General features: G+C 34.7%; 2 protein-coding genes across 3 annotated transcripts; one reads left to right on the top strand and one right to left on the bottom strand.

The window, feature by feature from the left end:
* Positions 1 to 336: 336 nt before the first annotated feature.
* Positions 337 to 9,072, bottom strand: eif2b4 (eukaryotic translation initiation factor 2B subunit delta). Of its 2 annotated transcripts, none has more exons than XM_039660116.2 (13): positions 8,915 to 9,072; positions 8,356 to 8,393; positions 7,937 to 8,102; positions 6,793 to 6,996; positions 6,065 to 6,147; positions 5,339 to 5,430; positions 4,516 to 4,630; positions 4,365 to 4,441; positions 4,137 to 4,239; positions 2,495 to 2,622; positions 2,237 to 2,414; positions 780 to 960; positions 337 to 675 (listed from the first exon to the last, which is right to left on the bottom strand). In XM_039660116.2, exons 1-13 carry the CDS (start codon positions 8,961 to 8,963, stop codon positions 476 to 478), a joined length of 1,614 nt encoding a protein of 537 aa, XP_039516050.2. In that variant the 5' UTR covers positions 8,964 to 9,072; the 3' UTR covers positions 337 to 475. The 2 variants fall into 2 exon arrangements, with proteins under 2 accessions (XP_039516050.2, XP_039516049.2); XM_039660115.2 differs by having other exon boundaries at positions 6,793 to 6,999; positions 8,915 to 9,071.
* Positions 9,073 to 18,376: 9,304 nt separating this feature from the next.
* On the top strand, positions 18,377 to 22,548 carry nme6 (NME/NM23 nucleoside diphosphate kinase 6). Its single transcript, XM_039660141.2, has 5 exons — positions 18,377 to 18,804; positions 20,446 to 20,545; positions 20,972 to 21,011; positions 21,655 to 21,815; positions 22,188 to 22,548. Exons 1-5 carry the CDS (start codon positions 18,727 to 18,729, stop codon positions 22,334 to 22,336), a joined length of 528 nt encoding a protein of 175 aa, XP_039516075.1. The 5' UTR covers positions 18,377 to 18,726; the 3' UTR covers positions 22,337 to 22,548.
* Positions 22,549 to 23,012: the final 464 nt, after the last annotated feature.

Raw genomic sequence — 23,012 nt, forward strand, 5'->3', positions numbered from 1 at the left:
CTTATCTTCGGCTTTTGCATGGTCACATTTGCACCATGTTCCTTTTCCCTTATTCACATCTATGAAAGGAATTCAGCGACAGCAACTATCCAAAAAGTATGATATATTTCTTTTAATGTTTATGTCTATGCACGGACCTTCATGAAAAGCCAACATGCTTTACCGACACTTTCTTTAAATTTTGTGGTTTTAACAAGAACAAGCGAATCTGATATTCTCGATCTTGTGTACAACTAGAAGTGATTTGAGAATTTTTCTTGAGGTGGATTGAAATGGACTGCGTCATTTTGGACCAGTAATACAATTCAAAATGAAATATTTGAAAGGATCCCGACAGTGAGAACATAAACAATAGCTTTATTTGAAAAGCCTGTTCCATTTCATAGATATGTTTACTTCATGCTAGAAGCCCTGTGTGCACACACTCTTTTATGAGCAAATGTAAGAGGGAAGCCAAACCCTGTTCATCTGCTCTTCACTGATCCACGTTCTTGACTCGCAGTACCACAGGCACGGAGGTGCAGGGGATCATGCCCAAGTCAGTAATCACAAGGTCCACAAAATCTGGTGGCGTCACGTCATACACCAAGTTCAGAAGCCCCAGTGATTTAACAGTCTGCCAATTCTCAAGATGGGTCTTCCCATTTCTGGTCACAATCAGGTCGTCAGGGTCATCTGTAACAAAAACCATTAGGTTGAACTTTTTTTGTGTGTGTAAATGTTAATAACAAAAATGATTATAGTAAACTGAACAATCGTGCTACACATGCTAGTGTTACCTAATTCATTGGATACAAAAGAGTCCGTCTGCACTCGTTCACAGAACTTGTAGGTCTCACAGCAGACCAGCACTGGCACGTTGTAGGCCTTTGCTACCAGAGCAATCTGGGAAGTTCCCACGCGTGACATCACATATCCATTGGCAAGAAGTGCATGGGCACCAAGAAATACCTTGGATACCTGGAAATAAGAGAATGCAGTGTCCAAGAACTGATTCAGCATTCATGGAAACAATGTTTATAATGACAACAAAGGCCAGTTAACTGTAGTTCAAGTACACAATTCAAAAGATTGCGGTCTTAAGACAATAAGATTTCTTGTGAACTTTCTATCGATCAATATATTAAGAAGAAAAGTATCACAGTTTCCACAAAAATATTTCAACCATTTCCATATTAGCTATGTTTCCACTCAAAGTTAAAATTGGAATATAGCGTGAAGCATTTGCGAATTAAACACCATTTCCCATCTAGTGATCAAGAGAACAAAATAGTCACTTCCTGGAAAATATCTGTAATAGAAATTGAAGTTGCTGAAAGCGGAGGATCCACCTTTGCTCTTTTTTCCTACATCATAGATGACTTGCGTCCCTGAGTGCACAGACAGTGGTCCTGCTGGTTAGTTCAGTTACCCAATCATGTGCATGTTTGGTTATCAGATTAAAAAAAAAAAATCCACTTCTAGAGTGTGTGAGAGCACACGTTTTTATGTATATTTTAAAAATTGATGCGCATCTTGGCGCATCATCAACGACGATAATTAACAAGACGGGCAATTAGACATAATTTAGAGTGAATGTGTCAAGCTCAGGAACGAGTATTCACGCGCCGTGTGACGCGGCTTTCCGGTACGTGCTTTGAATGTGTGTTGCTGGGCACATAAAAATTATCACAGTGCACAAATACCAAACCGAGAGACACAGGTAATTTAGCATCTACATGCGCTTGAATATTTAAATTGACAAGGCTTAAAAATGCACAAATTATCAACTTCTGTGAAGATGAAGCACAGGCAAGTGAAAGTTTCCTCAAATGACCTTCCAAGTGCCTTCCTCAAATATTTAGTTTAATGCAATATATAATGTAACAATCTAAACATTCAGAACCTCACAGTGCCATTTAATTATTTAAAAAATAAAACCATAACAGCAATCTAATAGTGTTTAATGTAAATAAAGTCCATATGCTATTCTAAACTCTATAAAACTGAGTAGTTATCTTTGTCAACCCTTTGCTCTACTAGCACCACTGCAGTTGATCCTGTGTCTTTAAGAACTAAAGTATCAATCCATAATTAAGTTATATTTTTAGCTACTGCTGATGTCAAACACATAATGAATCCTTTGAAGGTACAAGCACTTTGGAAAGAAAGCACATTACCTCACAATGAGCTAAAAATAAAATGTGCTTGCAAAAATCCCAGCAAGTAACAAGCTTTACTGAAAAGAATGACTCACTTCAGGCAGAATGTAGGACAAGGCAGATATGAGCACATAAGTACATCGGATGCCTTTCTTCACCAGACGCCTCAGCGCCTCTCGGCCCTCCAGCCTGGGCCGGCTATCAACGACAATGACTCTGAACTTCCTCTGCTTTTCAAAAGCATCGCACAGAATGTGATTGACAAGAGAAGAGCTGGAAAAATACACAAAAAGGCATTAAATGCATTAATCCAGACTATTAAATGATTATAGCAATTCAGGGAAAAATCTTACCAGCCATAAACAAGAATGACGTCTCCATTACTTATCTTCTCAATAGCGTACTTAGAAATGGCTTCAGAAGCCAAAATGATCTTCTCATTTACGTAACTATCAATACATTCCTGGAGTTTCCCTTTCGCCTGTTGAGAAAACGTTGCTTTTAGACACTCACAGGAACAGGAAGAAGACTGCATATTAGGGGTGACCCCAAATAGTCGAAGATTCGATGCTTCGAAAGGTGGAGCCTGCTTCGACTACCGATCTCACGGTCAAATCTAAGCAGAGGTGTTATTAAACGAGGATCACGTCATTTTGGCTATAAGAGGGTGCTCAATGTAAGATTTCACATAGAACTACCGGTTTTCTGTCAATATACAGCCTATTATGATAATGTTGTCAATAAAAATGTGCCAAGAAATAAGCTTTTAATAAATATTTTCAACATGCGTGCAGCGTGAATAAATTCTATCCTAGGGTAAGAAAATCTAAAGATTCACACCATCGGAAAGGATATACTCCAAGGCTGGATTAGCATCAGGAAAACAACCATCTCACTTTTTCCAGCCGACGTAAACAAGTTTGTTTTCCTCGTTTAGACATTGTAAAACTCTTTTAAAAAGCTTTAATGGCACTTTTACGTGCTTAATGTATGTACACATTAGGCTACACACCTTATTAAGAAACCATACTATGTGCAGATGAACCCAGAACATGAACGCAACACGTTTTCTTTAACAGTTTACTATGGGAGGAAAATGCTTAACGTATAATAAAAAGCGTTGCGTTCATATTCGGGCTCATCTGTTTGTCTTTAGGCTATATGGTATGCTTTATTAATAAGGTGTGTACAGAATGTTATCTTTTCATATCGTTTTAGGACATTGAGCCGTTAAACGCTTTTCACGTTAAGCGTTTTAGAATGTATTTTATCCGTGCATACAATTTGAAACGGCTCAAATGGACACAGACAGAGTGAAAAGGAGGATTTTTTTCCTCGATCAGGTATGGGTACAAGTGATTTCAAAACATTTCAGCCAGCTCTAATTGGATTTTTTGGATGCTGTGAACATGTTTAGCTAAAAAGACTGCCACTCCAGTTTAGCGTTTATTGTATTCTGCCGTTAAAAAGACAAAAGTTGACAATTCTGGGCATACTTTCGTTATTTTAATAATTTCGTTTTTTATTTTATTAATTGATCACTCAGGGTGATCTAATTTATCTAATTGTGTTTTGAATGTATGTTTCCCTGCACTTTACACACACATTTGTTCTGCATCTTGTGACTTGATTCTGACTTGATACTAGAAATGTATATTGTGTTCTTAATTGTTGATTATGTTGATCGATGCTGCGCTGTAGGCCAACTTAAAACATGCTCGCACAGGCAATTTAATTAGATTTGCATGTGATCTGCAGTGTGGCCTTTCTGCAGTTATTTATGTTACTTCTTAGTTTTATTGATCCAAAATGTTTTAATACATTTTTGTTGTGTTGTGTATATCACGCCTTTAAAGTGTTAAAGACCCGCTACCTCCCCATCCCCACACGATTCAACAATAGGCAAGATTTGTCAACTCGACTATGAAATTCCTTAGTCGGGGACACATATACTGCATATAAATGTCTCTAACTAGTGATTCTGAATACTCTTACCTCCTCTTCTTTGCATTGACTGGGTATATTTGAAATTTCCTTCTTGATGTACTTGATGGCATTGCCCATGCTGGCTGAAAGGGGCCGACACTGGCTGAGAAAACTGTGGGGGGGAAGAAGGATTGGCAGTGTCTGTCAAATAACCATTTCCATGTAAGATGAGAGTTCAAATTAAATAATATACATCTGAGCATGTGCTATATAAATTTTCACAAGGAAGAAAGAAACCTGATATAGGGCGAAAGCTTGTTCACAAGGTCCCTTGACAACTCCTCATTTGGAGGTGTGCTATAATCCTGAATAACCTATAAAATGATTTCTGGTTAATTAAATCCAAAAATTATTAATAATTAATTTTATAGGTATGATTATGAATTACCTGTTTGAAGGCATGTAGTAGGGCCACAGATCGAGCATTGGATCCTGCTATAATGCCCTGAGAGTACTGGAGACCCAACCGAACAATGGATGGGTGAATAACTGTGGCAGGGATGCTACAAAAATAAACCATATCAAACAATACAAGTCAACCAACTAATGCATTTAGGTTATACATACTTTAATTCTAATATGTCTATAAGTTTTTATGCCTTATTTAAATTTTTCATGACTATTTTCAACCTAACCATGAGACCTACAATTTAACGCCTAAAGTTGTTTTTAAAGCTTAGATTTTATCAACTTTTTAATAATAATAATAATACATACATACATACATACATACATACAATAAAAAAGTTACAGTACTGTGCAAAACTAAAAGAAAATTAAAAAGAAATGAACACTTTTACTCAGCAAGGATGCATTTAGTTGATCAAAAGTGACATTAAAACATCTATAATATAACAAAAGATTTCCATTTAAAATAAATGTTGTTCTTTTTAACTTTCTAATCATCAAATAATTCTGAAATAATATATATCCATTTCAAAAATATGAAGCAGCACAACTGTTTTCAACATTGATATTAATAAGAAAATTTTATTAAGCAGCAAATCAGCATATTAGAATGATTTCTTAAGGATCATGTGACACGACTGGACTGGAGTAATGATGCTAAAAATTCAGCTTTCCATCACTTTGCAAAATTATAATTATATTTTAAAATAGAAAACAGATATCTTAAATTGTAATACTTTTTCACAATATTTCAGATTTTTAAATAACATAAACACAGCCTTAATGAACATTTGTTACAATACCTGATTTGCTGAGTTGGAGGGTTTTTTCGGCTGTATTGATGAAGATGAGAGAACAGGCTGACCTTGTAGCCATAATCGGACCTCAAAGGAACCTAAGAGAACAGAGCAAATAACAGCTTTTAATATGAATATTTTGTTCCCTCAGAGACAGATGTTGTGGAGGTCACATCCTCCCTCCTCAGGTCAAGAGCTGAGGCTGCAACAGAACACTGTGCATGAAGACGTACAGTACATGACGTGCACTACTGAAGAAGGGCTCCACAGAGGACTTCCAAAGTTTTACGCTAGTGTTATAGATCTACACCTAACAAATGAAAAATTATGAATCAAGAAAAAAAAAAAAAAAAAAACACTCACTCGAAAGTTCACCCACATATGACATCTAGCTCATCACATGAACACAATGAAATGAAGATAACCACAATAAAATCACCATCTCCAACGTACATTAAAATCAAATTTGAGTTAACAACTTTCACCAAGAATTAAAATTACATTAAAAAAAGAAATAATTTAACAATTCACTGCACACAAAAGTGTGGAGCCAGACCTTGACTCCAGTTATATTTAAACCGCATCCTTGCCCTGACTTCTGTAAGACATGGGAAGGACCTGGGTTAAAAACGCTGCAAAAGAGATCTCAGAAAACACCTGGATGAATCCATCCTCTGTCAATGGGTAGTAATCAGAAAAGAGGCAAAGCAGGACGCCATTGGTTTGTCTCACCTGCTGTCTCTCAAGCTTTTTGGCCAACTTCTTCAATGCAGCGGGGTCGTCCACCTGAACATGCTCCGGTAACCTTTTCACTACTAACAAGAAATTTGTAAAACTGCTCAGTCACAGTCTCTACGTGAACACCAGACAAATGCAGGCACATCTGTGAGTCATTGTGACTCATAAAATATCTCGCATTAACACTCTGACTAGAAATGCTGCTGTTTGAATCGCTGTTCGTTTTAATGTTTGCACAAAAACTCAAATGTAATACTAGTAAAATATGCATTAAGACGTGACTGGAAAAAATACTGAAGTAATGGCTGCTAAAAACCAAAAGCTTTGCCATCACAGGAATAAGTTACATTAAAAAGCATCATTTAAAATTATAATAATATTTCACAATCAAATAAATGCATTGTGTGAGCAACAGATGCTATTTTCACCAAATGAAAAGTTAAACACTTTATTCCCAATATTAAAAACCTGTTAGGCACTTTATTCCCACTATTCAAAAATTTTCTTCATTTTTTTTTTAAAAACTAAACAAGCTGATATGCGAAAAGACATATTCAAACTTAAAATTCGAGTTCCTTTTGTAATTTTGGGTGGTGGGTGGAGTTAGTGTAAACAGCCTCTGTCAACAAGGCAGGCTATTTGTACTTAGTGTAAATAGACAAATATTTTTACAAATTTAAAATGAGGGGGAAAATGGCTTCTTCTCCGAAGCATTAAATTACCTGGCTGAAGCTCACTGGGGGATGCTTTAGGCTTACTGGTGGTGGGCTGCTGCCCCCCTTCTTTCTTGCCCTGTTTTGATATCCGTTCTGAGTCTTGCCGTGCCCGGCGCTCTGCTCGCAGCTCTGCTTTGGTCTTTACAGGCTTCTCTGCAGCCGCAGGAGATTCAGATGCAGATGCAGATGCACTTACAGGCACAGGAGCCCCTGCTGAGATCAAAAAGGCCCATCAAATAAAAAGCAGCCAAAAATAGACTACAGACTATTAAAAGACTATTTAAGCCAATTCAATTACATGTCTGTTTTTAAATGGTTAGTTCACCCAAAAATTAAAGTTATTTGATGTCATTCCAAAGACGTAAGACTTTTGCTCATCTTCAGAAAACAAATGAAGACTTTTTAAAAGGAAATCTAAAGGGACTGTCCCTACATTGACAGCTACGCAACAACCACTTTAACACTTCAAAAAAATTCATAAAGAGTCCATATGAAAAACTAGCCCATATTAATGCAGTGGTTTAGTCCAACTTTTCTGAAGAAACTTGATTGCTTCATATGATGAATAGATTGAATTGAGGCTTTTATTCAAATATTAGCATTGATCGATCGTGAACTTGAACAGAAGCTCAACCGAACCTGCGGGACGCACAAGAATGAACCTCGTTGGTTCATGTGGAAGCTCAAATGCGCTGCCTAACATACATTGGTTCATGTGTGAGATGATGAATGTTAATATGAATAAAATCCTAAATTCAATGTGTACATGAAATAAAGAGATTGTGTCTCTTAAGAAAATTTTGGACAAACCACTCGAATTACAATCTCTTTATCAACTTTTTCAAAGTGGCAGTTGCCTAAGGAGGCACAGAAAGCTCTCAGATTTCAGCAAAAAGATCTTCATTTGTGTTCCAAGGATGAACAAAAGTCTTACGGAACGACATGAGGGTGTGTAATTATTGACACAATTTTGATTTCCAATAATAGAAAAAAATACCCTTACATAAACTAACAAATAAACGTAAATAAATAGTTCTCCTCAAATTATCCTATTTTAAATCAAAATTCCAATCAAAATTAAATTAGTTTTAATAAACCTTAGGTTGCAGGAGAATGGTTTTTTTAGCAACAGCACAGTGGACTGAAGTACCTTTATGTGTTGGGCTCTGTGTGACAGGTTTTGACGGAGCTTGAACAGATGCTTTCTCTTTCTCCTTCTCTGTGGGAACCTTGTCATCTTTTTTATTCTTTTTACTCTGCTTCTTCTCTTTCCTAAGACGCTGCTTTTCTTCTTTGGTCAATTCCTTACCTTCAGTCTATAGATAAAAAGGGGGAATCACAGTTTACACATCTTTAAATAATCCACTGTCTCTGTAAACTGATTTGTCTTAAAATGGGCTTTTTTTTTTTTAAACCTAGTCTGCATTTTGGGCATCTTAGCATGTTGATTCTCTGCTGAGAATGTGGCTATGATGCCCAAAAAGCTCGCTAGGTTTTGAGACACAGCCATTGTATTTGTGATATTTAGTAAAATAGCTTGTTGTGAAAATATATATATAAAAGACCTACCTTCGCTCGTACAATTTCGAGCACCTTGCCATCTCCATCTATCATGACACATAAAAAAATTTAAAACGAATGTAAAGGTAAAAAAAAAAAATCTCTATATTTGCACACACGATATTGGTAAATATAAAAAGAAAATTGGTTAGAGTATAAGGTTGAATTAATGATATTAATGGTGTTTATGGCGACAGGGAAACATTGACTTTGCAGTGTTATTTCATCATACTGGTTCAACCTCGATCGTTACCAAACTAATGCATTTTGCATAAAGATTCCGTTAATCTTACAGAGACCCTTCGTGTTACACTTGCAAACAATAGGGAACATCGTGATCCTGTGTATATGGTTAGATTTTAATATATTATGTTCAAAATGTCAAACACTGCATGATGTAATTTCCACTGTGCATTTGTAAAGTCAGCTGTGTGACATGGCAGAGTGGTGATCAACGGCGTAACAAGCGGTAACACAAGCTCTCTCTCAAAACATTAAACGACTGCTTATGTACGCGTTTAGTTCAGTAACAGCACGTGTAAAAAGTTTAAATATCTGTATATTTAACCTGCAGCATGGTTGATGCTGTCAATCTGTCTCCCATCCGACTCCGCCATGTTTCACTTCTTCGTGACTTCTCGCTTGTAATCTGTTGTGAAAAGCAGTCGTGAGGAATTCCGTCGCCCTCTAGCGATTGAAACGAGCAGTGACAACAACGTACCCAAATGCCCAAGCTAAAAAACGTACGTTTCTTTAATTAAATATACGCAGCATTGCGCAACGTGTACAGTAACAAGTTCTCATCATGTTGAAAATAACAAAAAGTTTTCAGAAGTGAGATTGCGATGAACAATACTGTTTGACCCATTTGAATGGGTTTAGAATTGTACTATAAAACATACCAGAATAATAATATTAAAAAACAAGCCGTGTGCAACATGGGGAATAATAATCTGATTAATGTACAATATCTATATTCAGAAACAGCACGTAGCTTACACGTTTACATTTGTAAATTCTCAACCTAGCTCCTAGTACACCCGATTCTGCAGTTTATTTCTTCGCGACTCTATGTGCGGTGCATGACTCATGTTCGTTTCGAAGCACTCCAGAGCCCTCTGGTGGTCAAAGGAATGTAAACACAATGCTAAAAACTGACTAGGACAAAATCAGCTAGACACAAATGTTTTAAATTGGAAATTACTAGTCTCATTCATTTTGTGTTTTTATACAAGTGTTATATTATACATAATTTGTATTATAGGCTACTAATGTTTAGGGCGTATTTGGGATTCTAGGCTATAACCTAATATTCCGGTGAAATAGGCCATGCTACTTGTTGCCACAGAGAATGTACTACCACAGAAGATAGTTTTCATATATTTATTCATTAATAATATTTATTCAAAAAATCATTGATGATTGAATGCTGAGATTGACAAGTACGAATAAAGCATTGAGCTGTGTAAAAAATATATAGGTTACTTGTTTTGCTGTCACAGGTCATTTGTTTTAATTGTTCAAACAAACTGTTGTATAAAAACCATATCACATGTGCTATGAATGAGCACCCATATGATAAAGAATAGCCGAAACTCGACCCCCCTAAAAGTCCCTAACAAATTTCCTGATCTAACTGAAAGCATGAGAATGTGTCAGATTATTAAAACACAATGATTTAAAATATGATTTAAAATATTAATAAAATATTATTAAAACACAATGATTTAAAATGTACTTTTAAAAAAAACCTTTTAATTTGACATTATTACAAAGTGAACTTTAAAAAAGTGTGCTTAAGAAAGTGTCACTCACTCTATAATAAGTACTTACATTGTCTTTTATTTTATTAATATCATCTGCAGGAACAGTTTAAAAAAACCGATTTGAAGTTCACTTGCACATTCAACACAATGCTTTTTCACATGATCACTATTTCATTCAAACATTATTGAATTAAAAACATAATTTCTATTATAAATAAGAAATGAGAAAATGAACACAACATTTGCGACAATAAAATAGTTTATTGAATTACTATATATATATATGTAAAAGTAAGGGTTAGTAATACATTTTATATCACAAAAAAGCACACTTTAGTGAATAACTCTCTTATAATCTATTATCTATGTTGGTTTTATTCACGACACAACATTTCGACAATAAAATTATATATATATATATATATATATATATATATATATATATATATATACAAAAAAAAGCACACTTGAATAACTCTCTTATAATCTTTGGTCTTTGTTGGCTGTATTCACGACGCAGTAGCTGGTTGAAGGGGACCAAACCTCGCAGAAACACCTGACTTGGTTCCATTTGACCAGCCACAGCAAGGCGTGCTTCAGGAAGAGAGAACGGCCAGGCAGACTAACAGAGCTTACAGTATGTTGACATTCTTCAGTTCAGAAAATCGTTCTTGGTGCTTACCTGTTGTGAAGACACAAGGACAAATAAATACATAAATAATAATAATTTTAAAATAAAATTGAATCAATAGATTGCCTAATTTACAAATCGTTTCTTCAATAAGATTTATTGAAGATTTATTTCCTGTGCTACTCATTGGATGAATATTGCTACCAACATGAGTTTAGCATTGTTAATTACTGTTTTTTTTTTCTTTTGTTTTGTTTAATGTGCTGATAGCTGCGGAAAGAATTCAGCATAGTATCTTCTTTAGGAAACCCCTCTCATATGGATTAAGTAAGGGACAGCTGTACTCTGTCAATCTGCCCTGATCTTCAGTGAGAGATGATCAGGGTGTGGAGGCCTACGGCCAGCCAACACACACAAACAACAGCTTTACCACCTCATCCACTATATACAGTCTTAGAAATAAAGGTCCCAAAAGGGGCTTTTCACAATAGAAGAACTCATTTTGGTTCCCTAAAGAACCTTTCAGTGAACAGATCTAAAAAAGGACCATTTTTTTTTCTTTCTGTGAAGGACATTTTAATAATCTAAAGAACCCTTTACCACTATAAGGAACCTTTTATGCAACAAAAATGTTCAATGGAACCACAGATGCCAGTGAAGAACCTTTATTTTTAAGAATGTATGTGCATGATGCAGCTGAAATGTAAAGTATTCTCCTCAGAATCAAACAATTACACAAATCAAGTTCGATTTAGGTTTAATTGATCAGGTTTTTATCTGTTTTGTTTGCATGCTCTATTCCATGTTGATGGATTCCCCCTGAAACCACACACTTCCTTACATTCCATAACTTGAGTATTCATATGGGCATATAAGGAAGCATGTCTTCACAAGGGGTACATATCAGTTTCCCTCACAGACACAGAATAGACAAAGCTGTCATGAAAAATGCACAGGTCATACAGAGAGAATAAGAGATAACATTACTGTTTGTTCGTTTATCTGCACAATTCATTATCATTTTTATTCTGCTTCATAACTACTGTACATTGTTATATAAAAATGTTAGACAACTTCAAAAACATAGGCCAGAATGATCCAAAAAAGCAACAAACATTTGTTCTTCACCAAACAAACAAAAAATGCATGACATACTCAGTCGAATGAGTAATATTACAGAAAAACTAAATTTACCTGTAGTTATCCTGTCCTTTCCATAATCATTCTTTGTGTTGACATGTAAGGAGGAAAGCAGCCAAGCAGAAGAGGACTAGCACATCTAGCACTTGAACATCTTTTTCACATTTAAATAGACCAGAAGGTTTCTCATTCTGCCGTGTAGCAAGTCCCTTTTTTCATTCCTTCTTGATATAATAGCTTGATTTACAGTGGATCAAAGACGTGGTACGACACCTCAGGTGAAAACCCAGTGACACGCTCATACCTCCATTTCCTTTAACAGCACCATTTCCAGTGGAAGAGGTGTAAAATCTTCCATTTGCTGCCTCGTAAAACAGAGAGATGTCACCCAGAATCTCAGTCCGAATCAAATTGGAGCTATAAACACTTATATCTTCATTCATTTCTGCTAAGAAAAAAATATCCTTTTAATTTTTATAAATCGCAGGTTGTTCATCCCAGACGTGGAATGGACGAGAGTTTGGCTGCCCTCATTCAACCTGACTGCTTCGCCAATTAAAGAATGAGAAATGACTTTAAATTATTTTTGCTGTTGTTGAAAAACAACAAAAGTTCAAGTTGTTGTAACTGACGTCATGTAAAACTATTCCAATTCCGGAAACAAAACCAAGCCAATCTACCAATAAATGAACACTCCCCCCACACCTTTCTGTTCCCATCTTTCCCTCTTCTGCTGAGTGCTACAGTGTATCGTCCTCTTTGCATGACCGGTGGATTCTGCCCAGACATGGCCACATGCTCCCGGCCTTTTCAAGTGCTCAGCCTCCCTTAAACTCCCCCCTCTGCCCCTGCGGTCCCCCACCTGTTGGTGTCCTTTAGGAGCCAGGGCCTCTCCTATGCCTTCTGTCCAACCCAATCAGGGCCGTGTCAGCGGAGAGCGAGCCTGTGAAATCGCACCTCTCAGCTGTTCACACTCGCCCCGAGACACCCTACACCCACTGCTCCCCTTTTTACACCCAATCTCAATGGCTCCTTTAGAGAGAGAGAGAGAGAGAGAGAGAGAGAGAGAGAGAGAGAGAGAGAGAGAGAGGTAGAGAGAGGTGGGGGGAACCAGGAAACAACTGTGGGAGAGTGACTTCTGTACAGTAGTGGGTTAGTCACAGCTGAAACAAGCTAGTGTTGTTACTGTCTGAGATTTGGTAAGCCAGCAGGCTTTAGGCTCAAGGCTTAAGCAGTTTGTGATCAAGATGTTTCAGTTTATTTTGATGAATTGCGAATGATGCACAAACTGTTTATCTGAGCATCGACAGTAATGTCGACAATCAACATTATTTTGTTGTATTTTACACATAAATTATGTAGATAAAAGGCACTCAAGGTATTCCAACTTAATAAAATAGCCTTTACACTGGGAACAGTTTTAAACCTGATATAAAATGCTACAAAAAAAAAAAGTTCTATTAAAAACATTTCTAATACAGAATGTTATCATGTTAGCAAGCAATATTATGATTTAAAAAGTGTATTTATTAAATGTTAATTTATATATTCATGTAATATAGTAATTGTAAACTACTATTTAATTTAAAATACAAAATTTATTTTTATTTAAAAATTAAAAATTTTTATTTAATTTAATTTATTTATAAATAATTTATTTATTTATTATTAAAATTTATTTTAATTTATTCCTGTGATGGCAAAGCTGAATTTTCAGTGTCACATGATCCTTCAGAAATCATTCTATGCTAATTTTGAGCTCAAGGAACATTTATCAATATTAAAAAACTGTGCTGCTTAATATTTTTTTTGTGATATAATATTTGATGAAAAAAGGTTTAAAAGAACAGCATTTATTTGCAAAAGAAATATTTTGCAATATATACTGTAACACATATGAATATAGAGTTTAAAATAAGAGTGAATATATAGTAAATATCTGAGAGAAAATATATGAATAGAAAGTTCAATAAACAGAAGTAATTAGAAAACATTATTAGCATAAGTTATTAGCAAACAAATATGTAGTACATGACGTGATTAGTAATTTGTAGGATTTTCATTTTGAATTTTCTAAGTGAAATATACAGTATATATACAGTATATATATATACACGTATATATATATATATATATATATATATATATATACTGTATATATACTGTATATATATATATATATATATATATATATATATATATATATATATATATATATATATATACAGTATATATGAAGAGTTCAGATGCAAAAGCCTCTAAATGCCATTTGAAATTTTCTTCTTTAATGATGATTTTTATCAAACTTGTATATTTAAGTTCAGTAATTTCACTTAAATAACAATTAATAGGTAATCTTCATTTTGCATTTAAGTGAAATCACTGAACTTAAATATACAAGCTTGATAAAAAATGATCATTCTAGAAGAAAATTTCAAATGGCACTTAGAGGCTTTTGCATCTGAACTCTTCATATATATATATATATATATATATATATATATATATATATATATGTCATCAAGATGTTATCTTGATCACAAAATATTGATATATATATATATATATATATATATATATATATATATATATATTAGGGCTGTGCAAAAGTTAATTGCGATTAATCGCATCCAAAATAAAAGTCTGTTTTACATAATATATTTGTGTGTGCTGTACATAATTATTTTGTATATATAAATACCTATGCATGCATGCATATATTTAAGAATTATTTGCTCTTAAATTCTGTATATATATATATAAATACATAATCTATATTATATAAACATAAATATTTTATATAGGAATAACACGTTTTCTGAAACATATACATGCATGTGTGTGTATTTATATATACAAAATAATTATATACAGCACACACAAATATATATGTAAACACAGACTTTTATTTTGGATGCGATTAATCGCAATTAACTTTTGCACAGCCCTAATATATATATATATATATATATATAAAATGCATTTTATTTAATGGAGCCTTTCATAACACACACACACACACACACACACACATATATATATATATATATATATATATATATATATATTCTAGTCATAAGTTATGAGTGTTGTAGATTTTGTAGATGACCGCATGATTTCAAGACTGATCCGTCCACATCACGAACCCCGACCTAGTTCTATGGAGGAAATAAGAGCGATCTGATCCATTTTCCCCCGCAACAAGCATGCCAGTCCCCCTGAAGTCAGCACCTGTGTTCTAAAACAAGCTCAGGCAACAGGAGACCCAGCCCTAGTCACAGAGACCTCAGGCCAGAGATGAGGCTTACTCTGAAACCCAACACTCTGCACCCTTTTAACAGCATTAAACCACCACAAATAGCCAGCAGCATTGCTCTTGCAGGAATAGCACCATGCATGCTCAACAATTACTGTTTCCTGTGGCTGCACATGACAGTAACAAATTAGACATTTCCATCTACATCCATACTGAGGATTACAACATTTGCCGTCAGGTCATTGTACACCTGTCAGTGAAGATATTTTTGCTTCTAAAGCTACGAATCTGCTGTCATTCCGCATTACCCTGAATGTTTTGCTGTTTCATGCGTTAGACTTCATTCAAGACATAAGAATTGAAACTGATTTGTTGTCATTTTCAGTAGCTAATCCCATGAAGGCTGCGAAACAATTGGGGTGTGTATGCACTACGGAAACAATACAAAGCAAGTGTTCACTTGGGTCAACGGGGGAAAAAAAGAGAACGAGAGAGGGAGAATGCTCAGTGTTCGAGTAGTTCGAGTGCTCCAAATCTGACCTCTCGATTTATTTTTACCACCGGCGGTCAAGCTGGGCCCCACCGTGCTAATAACTTTGTTCCTCTCTGTCACTAGAGCAGCAGCATCCAAGTTTATTCTAAGAGGTCATTTAGCTCTCTCTTTTTCCGGAGGCTGACATATAATTTTTCAGACAGTGCAGTTTAAACAGCTGATTCTCAGGACACAGCGGGCATAATCTTTTTGGGTTACATTTCTCCTCAAATTAAATAGCATATAAATGATGATATTGGGGGTTATTAAACATCTAACCACAGTTTTTTTTTTTTTTACAGTATGAACATTCACGTTTATACTGTAATAAATAAACGTGAATTTATTCATTCGTTCATTCATTCATTCACGTTCATTCCCCCCAAACGAGTCCTTACTGTTGACAAATAATTCACTTTCACTCAGAAGAGTGTTTTTGGTAGATGAAGGCTAGGTTTTGAACTCATGCTCAGTCAACTTGGCTTTGAATGTACCTTGTGAAGCAATACAAATAATACTATTTTTAAGGAATATCTATTCATATTTTTAGTTTAAACTTTTAATTTAAACATCTGTTGTGCAGTACAATTGTTTGCCAAAATAAAGCAATTATTCAAATTGTTAAAATGTTCATTTATTCATTCATTTGATTACCACCATTTTTGATTGTGTAATTTTTTAACACAGACTCTAGAAAAAATGTGAACAGACAACACAGAATTTCTTGGGTAAAAAAATTCTTAGGGTACTATTATTGATTAAATTAAATTAAAAAGGAAAACATGGAATTTGCGGTGAAACAACTAAAATAAAACAGATTTCATATGGGTGCTAAATGGTCCTACTTTATATGAGATGCTGCTTTAATTGAAAAATTAAAGTTAATTGTTAGGTGCAATGTGCTTACTGATGTTTTCATAAGGATGGATAGTTTTTTTTAGTTTTTTTAGTAAATATACTTTTAATGTAAGAACATGTAGTAAATACATTGTACCAAATTATTAATTTAAATTATATGAATTAAAGTACCTCATGTTTTATTTTGCATAACTGTCTGTTTTTTTGTTGTTGTTTTTTTGTATATGAAAGTCAATAAAGGTCAAATGTTGTTTTGAATTCCACTGACTTTTCTATCATGATGGAAACACTTCATTAAGTAATCATTAAAATAAATATCTTCTTCCACAAAAAAAAAAAAGTCATTTAGGAATGAATGCAGGTAAATTATGACAGAAATACATTGTTTTATGATACATATGATTCCAGGCCATCTTGTCTAATGTGAACGAGATCAACGCACATTTAAAAGTGGAGTTGGTCATGCCATAATTCTTCAGCTTTAAAAATGTTGTCCTTCCTTAGGTATGACAGTTGCTCACGTTGAGGTTGACACAGCTGTCTGTGAGAGTCTGGTGCTGCTCTATGAAGCATGGGAATAGAAAAGGTCAAAGGACACTCGCATTTCAGTAGATGTCAAAACAGGTGCTAGCAATTGAGAGGTAAACAGCTTATTCCCTGTCCCAAAAAGATGCTCAAAATGACTCTTTGGATAAAGATAAATATGAAAAACCTATGATATTTATCTATATGAGAAATTTCAAATTTACTTTTTTCGCTTTTCCTGTGAGAAGCATTTCTGTCCCTGCAGTGATACATATAAACTCTATAGCTTTTGAACTTTTTCACATGCATTTTTCCAATCAAAAGCAGGCTACAATTTCAGTAATTGAAGGCTAGATATTATTAAACAGCAGACCAAATGGTCATATGGCAGGAAATGCACCTCTGACCCCATCCTGTCACTCCTTAAAAGACCTACATGAAACAGACAGGGTGTCAAAATGGAATATGTGTTGGTCCAACTGGTGTCAGCAAACTCATTCAAAACTGAATGAACGTATGTGAGCCATGGTGTGGTGATCAGGGTAAAGTTGGGGTAAATAGGTCAAAACTGGCATAATTACACTGACAAAATGAACAAAGGACATGTGAGCTGGAGCTGTGACTCAGTGTTAAGGAAATAATCCACAAGTCATCAAATGGATTTTTTTTGCGATCATAGCCTATTTTATGTCAGATTCTGCACAAACTCTTAACATATAAAAGGACAGATTAATTTATAGGGCACATGTATTAACACAATAGTTTCAAGAGTTGTTCTTCAGCTAGTTTTCTTTCTTCTTTTTTTAAAGAAAAAAAGAAGAAGAAAACCAATCAGCTATAGGCTAAACCATAGCCTATTTGGTTTCTAACCACTGAAAATGTGTATAATTCAACAATTTACTCTTAGAGCTTTTTGAGATCCCAATATGTCCTGGATTTGGTTGTATTCCAAAAGAAAAGATTGTTAAGAACCAAAATCTAGAAGGATATTTAGATCTCGTTATTAATACAAGTTACAATGTTAAAGGCAAAAACACAGAAGAAGTTTTCTACACATTTCTACTTTTCTACACCTGTAAGCTGGCACCAAATCTAATAATATTGACGGAAACAAGAAAAGGCATGGAGCATCTTACAACAAACTATAACACATTGGCTACAAACCATTAGATAGATAAACTATTTATTCGAGGTATTGTTTGTTTAGTTAAAAATCGATTATTAACTATTGTGTTGGCGCTGTAAGCTGTTTTTTCTTTGTAGATTTATTGACAAAATGTGAATATCAGAAAGTTGAAATTTTCCTGAGCAGCTGCGCGCTGACTGTCTGTCACTTCCTATGTTTACTACAGGGCAAGATGGCGGCGCCCATACAACCCACAATACAGAGCTCTAGTTTTTAAATCGAGTTGTGTTTTTCTTTACTTTAAAAACAAATTTTCCTCCAACTGATATATCGAACCTTTTTTTGTTGGATCGTGTACATTGAATAAGTTCATTTATCTTGTTGTACCATATTGTCCTGAACTGCGCAGTGAAGTGTTCACGAGCACTCATGTATGTTTACATCTGCTGGTTAGCGTGTAACTATACACCATAGATCGATCCGTAGACCAAACACGGGGAAGCCTTTTAGTAGATGTAAAATCAGGAAATTAAAGCCATCGCAAGCATGCGGTGTGTGAAGGCACTGCAGCTCACCCTCGCGGTCGTCAAACCAGATGCTGTGGCCCATCCGCTCATTCTGGAGGTGAGATAGGCTAATGATGATTGCAGCTGTTTAATGAACACCTGTCCGATTATATTAATAATTAAAAAAATGAATTGGCATTGCCAACCATCTAAACGTACCTTTTCAGGATACCTGATTATGAAGATAATTTTGTACAATTCAAAAAAGCTTTACTAGGATGACCATATTTTGATGACCAAAAACCAGGACACTTGGCATGTCTAACATACTCAAATGATATCGAATTTTACTCAAAGATGCCTCATTAATTGCAATACATTTAAAGTAGACTATGCCTCCTCTGTATGGATAGAAAATTGTTATATTACAAGACACAAATTCAGATAGGCTTCTCAGAGGTTACTACTCAACATGTTTTATTAAGACTTTCAAAAATAAGGAATGAAATAATGATAGAAATAATGTGTCTTCTGCATTAGAAAAAATAAATATATAAATAATTGTAACTAAAAGAAACACCTCCAAATTAAACAAAAATAGCTCTCACAAACTCAATTGAACCAACAAAATATATTTATGTCTTTAGTTTTCTTCCTCTTTATTCTGTTTTTCATCCTCATCCTCCTTGTTTTACAATCTATATTTTGCTGTAAAACTGATCTTTCCCAGCAGTTTTTTGAAAACCAGGACAGTTTCAATACTTCATGGAGACAGGACATGTCCTGGGGAAATAGGACTGTTGATCACCCTAAGCTTTACAGATTTTTATTGGAAAAGGTTTAAACAATGTTTTTCATGCTTGTTGAATGAACCATAAACATTGTTTGTTCATGCATCTGTGGAACAGTCATTAAGACACTTACAGTTTATAGGTGGAAGACAAATAAAGCCACAATAATTTAGGACACTAAAGAGACCTTTCTACCGACTCTGAAAAACACCAGGAAAAATAAACTGCAATGTCCATAATGCAAGATGTCTAAGAGGTAGACAGGAAGGACAACTGATCATTTTGCAGTGCCAAACCACACACATAACCAGATTTTCACCCAGACGAATTTGAGAAGGGCCCGTATCTTTTGGTCATTTGATTTCCTGTTTGGAATGGAATAAGCAGAAATGAAAACCATAAAAACATAACATAAATTGGCAGAGGTATTTATACACCATTGAAGACATATTTATGAATAAAAATATTAATTTTAAATAATAAAATACATAAAAAAGTACACGTTGTCCCTTTAAAAAAAAAAAAACGAAAAATGTAACTTTGGCTTGATTGTTTTCATTTTTCGTTTTTGGTTTACAAATTGGTTTATGGGTTCGATATTTCATTTGCACACGTGGGCAGCTCTGAAACGCCCCTTTCATCTGATTGGTCAAACTGCACCGCCTTCAGTATGGATTCTAAATTAAATGTTTGTTTTCATTATCTGAGATATACTTTGATCACTCAGCCTTAACCCTTGTTCTTTTGGGAGATTACAACTCTAAATTAACCCTATTTTTATTTTGGCTGAGATCCTTTGTCACGCTGTTGAAAAGATGAATTAAAAAGCCTACAGCAAAACTGCAACAGGCCTCTATTAACATAGCAGCATTTTTTTTTAACAACCAACAATGAGTTTTGGTTTAAAGAAAGACAGGTGGCTATTGGAGCAAATAAACGTATTAATAAATTATTTATTTTAATTTCAGGCTCTTCATCAGAAGATTCTCGATAACTTCATTATAATCAGAAAGAAAGATCTGATGTGGAGGACAAAAGATTCAGAAAAGTTTTATGCTGAACATGCAGGTAGAAAAAGATCTTTCTTTCTAGGAAATGCACTGCATGAATGAAAATGATCTGTTTGTAACAGATTGAATGGTCAAGTACATTGTGTAGGTGGGTGTCTATTTGATGCGTGATTTTAAACAGGGTGAGTCATAGTAAAGGCTTCGCACAACCTGGAGATATAGTGTTGTGACAACCTGTGGAGAGAGAACATGTTACTCAGTCTCAGCTTATCATCTCCTGCATCCAAAGAAAATCAGCTGTCTTGCATTTAGATGTCTGTATTATCTGTGCAAAAGCTTGCCTAGACCATGTTAACATATTGCAGGAAAATCTGCTGCATAAACCACATCACCCTTGTTGGTTCAGTGGATAAACTGATAAAAAAAGATATATAAAAACAGTCAAGCAGGGTTTATTGTTATCATCCCTTTTTTTATTTTACAGGACGATTTTTCTATCAAAGACTGGTTGAATTCATGTCAAGGTAAACGTTATTATCATTTTCTCACTAAATATAAACAATGCAACTTAAAGTTCTAGGCTAATAATAATTTTGTGGAAAAAAAATGAACAATTATTAAAATGAACCAATATTACAGATAATTATCTCTAAAAAATTCTTTCACAAAAATTCTTACCAACCCCATACTACTGATGCTGTATTCTGTACTTCCCATCTTTCCTTTGAAAGGAACTATTAATGCAGATATATGATCAGTGGAGAAGGACATCAATGCTCGTTGTTAATGTAGCGGTTAATCTAGTTTGAACAGTGAGACGGGACCAATGTTACCATGGCACCCTGTCATCAGTACGTCTTTGTCTGTGGAAGATAAAACGTTAGTGCCGCACACGTATTTAAGTCTACATCAGAGTCATTTAAAAATAAGCCACTGATTACTCCTTCCTTTTTTGTTCCATTTGCATGCCGACTTAGTGCCACTAAGTCAGTACTACTCTTTATCGACTAGGCCTGTATGTACGGTACTATTGACGTCATAGAAGAAATTATCACACTTTTCTGTTTGAATTCAATTAAATTCTATTTATCCATCTGGTCAAAGACAAGGTTGTCACAGCTCTCTGTTTAATCCTGCTATTAACATGAACTCTTATTCCCACAATAGTGGCCCAATGAGAGCGTACGTCCTAGCCAGGGAAGACGCTGTCACTCACTGGAGGGCAATGATGGGTCCTACAAAAGTGTTTAGAGCTCGTTTCACGTCACCAGACACCCTTCGAGGCCAGTACGGGCTGACTGACACCAGAAACACCACTCATGGTTCAGGTAGAGTAACATGGACTATTTTGATGAAGATTTTCAAGACTGAACAGTTAACTGGGTGAATAGACTACTCCCGTTCCTGGAGATCTACCTTTCTGAAAAGCAAACACAACTGAACCAGCTTACTAAGATCTTTGGGAGCACTTTAATTACAGACAGGTGTGTTGGATCATGGTTTGATCTGAACTCTCAGGTAGGAAGAAATCCAGGAACATGATTGGGTACCCCTAGACTAGATCAATTAAAAGCTGGACATTGGATTACAATGTCCCTGTCCTAAATTATATCTCCATTTTTATAAAATAAAGACTAATTTCTTAACAATTCTAAATACTAATAATTCAGCATTGCCTTATATATTTTTTTTTCTTTCAGATTCTATTGAATCAGCCAAGAGAGAGATTTCATTTTTCTTTCCAGAATTCAATGCAGGTGAATGGCTGGTTATGGAGGAACCACGTTTTAGAGTTGGGCTTATTGAATATAATGAGGAGAGACAAATTCATACTCTCCAGAACACGTGATGATCTCTAGGCTGATGGTACTTCTGCAGTGCTACATGAATATGACTTTCACATAATGTTTCTCTTCTGCTGCATTTTATTTTCTATTTTGATTTTACTCTTTTGTGACTACTAAATATCTGTACTTCTGCTCTGACAACATTATATTAATTTGTATGTGTTTTATTATGTAAGCTTTGCAGTAAATTTCAATAAATATTTCCATCAGCGTAGCAAGCTCAATTCTATGGACTTTTCAGGTAAACAATAAAAGGTTTTCAAAACATTCCTTTCAAAAAAAATGTAATCCAAACAAGAGGTATAAAGTTCTATAATGATTGTTCAATGCCCAGTGACTCAAGAATTAGTTGATAACGTTACTAATAAAATTAAACCAAATATGTTTTAAATACACAGTAACCAACTGTACATACCTTTTAACTGATTACAATTTTGTTTAAAATGAACTGAATTAATGCTGATTCTAAGGAATTTGAATAAATAATACATTTTGAAAATTTGATTAAATAAAAACAAACAGATTTTAATGCTTAATAATAGACTATTTCAAAAGGGTATCTAATGTTATTATTTAAATATATTAGTATAGTTATTCAGAAATTAACATTAACCTATTAATGTTAATACATGAAAGCTTTGTGTTGTAAAGTGTTACCAATTCATTCTGAGACTGGAC

The sequence above is a fragment of the Pimephales promelas genome, chromosome 13, assembly GCF_988280905.1.
Source record: "Pimephales promelas chromosome 13, fPimPro1.hap1.1, whole genome shotgun sequence".
In the NCBI taxonomy this organism is placed as follows: Eukaryota; Metazoa; Chordata; class Actinopteri; order Cypriniformes; family Leuciscidae; genus Pimephales; species Pimephales promelas.

Bases quoted from the DNA above. Each gene is read 5' to 3' on its own strand.
- nme6 (XM_039660141.2), top strand. From the start codon at position 18,727: ATGCGGTGTGTGAAGGCACTGCAGCTCACCCTCGCGGTCGTCAAACCA. The intron at 18,805-20,445 runs GTGAGATAGGCT...TTTTAATTTCAG, and splicing joins CCCATCCGCTCATTCTGGAG to GCTCTTCATCAGAAGATTCT. The intron at 21,816-22,187 runs GTAGAGTAACAT...TTTTTCTTTCAG, and splicing joins AAACACCACTCATGGTTCAG to ATTCTATTGAATCAGCCAAG.
- eif2b4 (XM_039660115.2), bottom strand. From the start codon at position 8,963: ATGGCGGAGTCGGATGGGAGACAGATTGACAGCATCAACCATGCTGCA. The intron at 4,631-5,338 runs GTATTGTAACAA...TTATTTTTGTAG, and splicing joins CCTCCAACTCAGCAAATCAG to CATCCCTGCCACAGTTATTC. The intron at 2,623-4,136 runs GTAAGAGTATTC...TTTTCTCAACAG, and splicing joins GTCAATGCAAAGAAGAGGAG to GCGAAAGGGAAACTCCAGGA.